The sequence below is a fragment of the Nannospalax galili genome, unplaced genomic scaffold (genome assembly GCF_000622305.1).
Source record: "Nannospalax galili isolate Female #2095 unplaced genomic scaffold, S.galili_v1.0 scaffold285, whole genome shotgun sequence".
NCBI classification, from domain to species: domain Eukaryota; kingdom Metazoa; phylum Chordata; class Mammalia; order Rodentia; family Spalacidae; genus Nannospalax; species Nannospalax galili.
Genome location: NW_008355157.1, coordinates 4,456,045 through 4,460,242, shown reverse-complemented (window position 1 = coordinate 4,460,242; position 4,198 = coordinate 4,456,045). Strand labels below are relative to the sequence as shown.

Here is a 4,198-nt window from a genome sequence, read left to right as displayed (position 1 = left end):
ACCCCCCCCCCCCCCCCCAGTCTGCCACTGACTGTGAGGTGTGTGGGGGTGGGGGCTGGGTGCTTTCCTTCCATCTCAGCTTTGGTTCAAGATTAAACACTGTTGCTGTTATCCAGGCCTCACTTGCAGCCAGGAGACCAAGTGCAAAGGCATCTACCAGTAAAAGAGGTTGGGGAATGGTAGGAGAGATCCTTGCCCGGTGGACCCTTTCTAGGAGCTTGGGGCTTGCGGGGGCTTGGGGGTCATGCATTTGTGTTTTCAGACATCATATCCCTCTTCCCCCATCCCAGAACTAAGCCCTTCCCCAAGCAAGGAAAAATTTGCACAGGCGGTTTTGAAAACTTGTTGCCAAGGAGGAAGTGCCAGATTATGGGGGCGGGGGCTCTCAGGGACTGGTTGAGAGGGGACTTGGCTCATGTTTGGTTTCTCCCTGGTATTTAGCTGGTTCTGTTAGGGAGAGGGGAGTCTAGAGAAGTCTGCCTTGGGTGAGATACTCTGGGTTGAGGAACCCATTTAGGAGGTAAATGGGATTTTACAAGCTAAAATTAGTGACAAGAGGCAATAAGGATGCATTTCAGGGGTCAGCGTGAAGCAGGCTGCACACATAAAAAAATTTGCCATACGGGCCAGGATGTTGTGGTTTCTTATTCACAGGGCCAAAATAAACCCAGGTGGCTGGTGTAGGGGAGAAAAAGAAGGTGCTAAGAGAGGCGGCTCCTTTAGAGAGACCTGGCATATCTGATTTGGATGGAGGTGGCTGTACTTTGCGGGTACCATGCTTTGGCCTGGTATTCTCAGTCAGTAACCAGTTCTTTCTCTTGCCCCCTCAGGGTAACAAGATGCTCAACTACAGTACTCCTAGTGCAGGGGGCTGCCTGCTGGACAGGAAGGCAGTGGGCACCCCTGCTGGTGGGGGCTTCCCTCGGAGGCACTCCGTCACTCTGCCCAGCTCCAAGTTCCATCAGAACCAGCTTCTCAGCAGCCTGAAGGGTGAGCCGGCCCCATCCCTGAGCTCTCGAGACAGCCGTTTCCGAGACCGCTCTTTCTCTGAAGGGGGCGAGAGGCTGCTGTCCACCCAGAAACAGCCTGGGAGTGGCCAGGTCAACTCCAGCCGCTACAAAACGGAGCTGTGCCGTCCCTTCGAAGAGAACGGTGCCTGTAAGTACGGGGACAAGTGTCAGTTCGCCCACGGCATCCACGAGCTCCGCAGCCTGACCCGCCACCCCAAGTACAAGACGGAGCTGTGCCGCACCTTCCACACCATTGGCTTTTGCCCCTATGGGCCCCGCTGCCACTTCATCCACAACGCTGAGGAGCGCCGTGCCCTAGCCGGGGCCCGGGACCTCTCCGCTGACCGTCCCCGTCTCCAGCATAGCTTTAGCTTTGCTGGGTTTCCCAGTGCCGCTGCCACCGCCGCTGCCACAGGGCTGCTGGACAGCCCCACCTCCATCACCCCACCCCCTATCCTGAGCGCCGATGACCTCCTGGGCTCACCTACCCTGCCCGATGGCACCAATAACCCCTTCGCCTTTTCCAGCCAGGAGCTGGCCAGCCTCTTTGCCCCTAGCATGGGGCTGCCTGGGGGTGGCTCGCCCACCACCTTCCTCTTCCGGCCCATGTCTGAGTCCCCTCACATGTTTGACTCTCCCCCCAGCCCTCAGGATTCTCTCTCGGACCAGGAGGGCTACCTGAGCAGCTCCAGCAGCAGCCACAGTGGCTCAGACTCCCCTACCTTGGACAACTCAAGACGCCTGCCCATTTTCAGCAGACTTTCCATCTCAGATGACTAAGCCAGGGTAGGGAGGGACCCCTTTCTTGCCTTTCACCCCTCCTTCCTTCACCCCATACCATACCCTCACCTCCTCAGCACCCTCACCTTGCCCTCAATCCTTACATTGATAAATTTAAGCTCAATCTCTTCCCCAGAACCTTTGAATGTCCCTTCTCCTCCCACCCCCCCACCCCCCTTACCATAAGGACAAGTCAATTTGTCAGTAGCTTCTTCTGGCTTGAAACCCCCTCCTTCCATTTCATAGCCCACTCACCACACATAACAAAGAGTCCCATATTTGTCAGTAGATGCCTTTTTTTGGCTTAAGCCTTAAGTGCCAAATCACAAAAGAAAAAGCAGTAACAGTTTACAGAAGCAACTTAGTGCCTTGTAATCTAACTTTGTCACTGTGACTACATTACCTCTTCAACGCCAGGGGGCACCCGTGGGCCTCCCAGAGCCTCTGCCCTTTTGGGGGGGGGGGTGACCCAGAATCAGCAGCTCCCCCAACTGGCGACACAAGTGCACCTTCCTTTCAGTCTCCCACACACTTCCTCCCTCTTCCTCATAGTTATCCCCCTCCCTCAGAGAGATGTTGCTGGACATGGGTTTTTGGGGAAACCTATTTTGACATTCAAAACCTTTTTCTTCCCAACCCGAACCCCTATTGACTAATCTTGCTTGGGTTTGTATAGATCTTCAGGAAGGAAGGTTGAACAAGTTGGACGGCGATTTTGACATAAGTGGGACTTTGTGATTTAATTTTTTTTTTAAGTGGGGAGGAAGGGGAAGCTAGATGGACTATGAGAGACTTGATTTTGGTGCTAAAGTTCCCCAATTCATATGTGACATCTTTTTAAAAATGACAAGAAAATGAGAGAAAAGCTAAAAAAAAAACAAACAAAAACATGTAAGGGGTGAGCAGTTAATGGTATTCATTCCACATACAATATCTGTGTAAAACGATTTCCTGTAGAAGTAGCTTTAATGGTTTTTGCTCTAGAATACCGTAGGTCTACCCTTAGAGAGCACTCACGCCATGCTTTTTTCCCTGGGTTTAAACTTCATGTAACTTTCAGAAATTGGAGAGCAAAAATTTTGCTTGTCACTGCACATCAATATAAAAAAGCTTATTTAACTTATCAAAACGTATTTATTGCCAAACTATGCTTTTTTTTGTTAATTTTGTTCATATTTATCGGGATGACAAATCCATAGAATATATTCTTTTATGTTAAATTATGATCTTCATATTAATCTTAAAATTTTGTGACGTGTCTTTCCTTTTTTCCACAGTTTTAATATATTATTCTTCAACAACATTTTTGTAACTTTACACTTTTTTGGTTATTTTATTTTAAAAAAATGAAAAATTAATTTAAAAAAATGCAAAAAACTGTTGGATTATTTATTTTAGAAATTCCCCCTTTTGTGTTGGACTGCAAATTGAGTTTCTTTCTCTTTAGGCCTTTTACAAGTAGGACTGAGAATGTATGTAAAAGTTCTGTGACAGTACAGAAGGAAAACCACCTTTTATGTATAGCTTCTAAAAGGGAAAAAAAGAAAAAAAAAGAAACCCTTTGACTTCCATGTGCCCATCTCAAGACATTCCAATCGCAGATTCAAGGTTCTGGATTCCAGGTTGGAGTTTTCCAATGTTAACAAACAGAACTGGCGCACAACACATAAAGATGAATGTAATTATTATTCTTCTTGCTGGTCACTACCGTCGCTTTCTATTTCTCTTTCTTTGTGTGAATTTATTTAAAAGAAACCTTTTTTGTAACGACTATTTGCAGTTTAAAAATCAATAAACCCCGTTTTTTTCAAGAAATGTTATGGTTCACTTGATATGTGGTCTTGCTTATTCTGTGGGCTTTCCTCCTGTGTAGCTCCCATTGGAGGGCAGAACCTGGTGGAGGTTCTTTGTTTTGCAAAGAAGCCTGTGCTTTCTGCCGTCCCTGTGGTGACAAGATAGCCCAGGGTAGTCTTGCTTGCCTGTGTCCAGCTCTGGGACATCCAGTTTTCCCTGCCTATGATCTTCATTTTGGGGGATGGTTGGTATGCTACTGATGGAGGAGACTTAAGCGGTTGCCCCACAGACAGGTGTGGATTAGATGCTTCAGGCTTATTGCTCCCATAGGCATCAACCAAGGTTAGGAGCCAACCTAGCCTCTTAGTGCCTCCTTGAGTGGGCATGAGGAAGCTCTGCACGCCTGGAAAGGAAACCACCAGGATGGAAAGGGGCATTCTGCACCTGAATCTGACCAGAGGGCTGTAAAGGGAAGATGGGTCTTAGCATTGATGATTAGGAAGTCAACAGTTCTCACCACTGTTCCCAGTCAACAGTCCTATTAGTTACACCTTGAATCCCATGCAAATAGGTAGTAGGGGGTCACTTTGGTTAGAAATCCTTCAGGCAAGACC

General features: G+C 48.1%; 1 protein-coding gene across 1 annotated transcript in view; it reads left to right on the top strand.

Moving 5' to 3' along the window:
• Window positions 1-3,605, top strand: part of Zfp36l1 (ZFP36 ring finger protein like 1) — a 6,234-nt gene extending 2,629 nt beyond the window's left edge. The window contains exon 2 of the mRNA XM_008852171.3: window positions 831-3,605. Coding sequence (XP_008850393.1) covers window positions 831-1,790 — 960 coding nt within the window. The 3' untranslated portion in view covers window positions 1,791-3,605. The remainder of the gene's footprint in view (window positions 1-830) is intronic.
• Window positions 3,606-4,198: the final 593 nt, after the last annotated feature.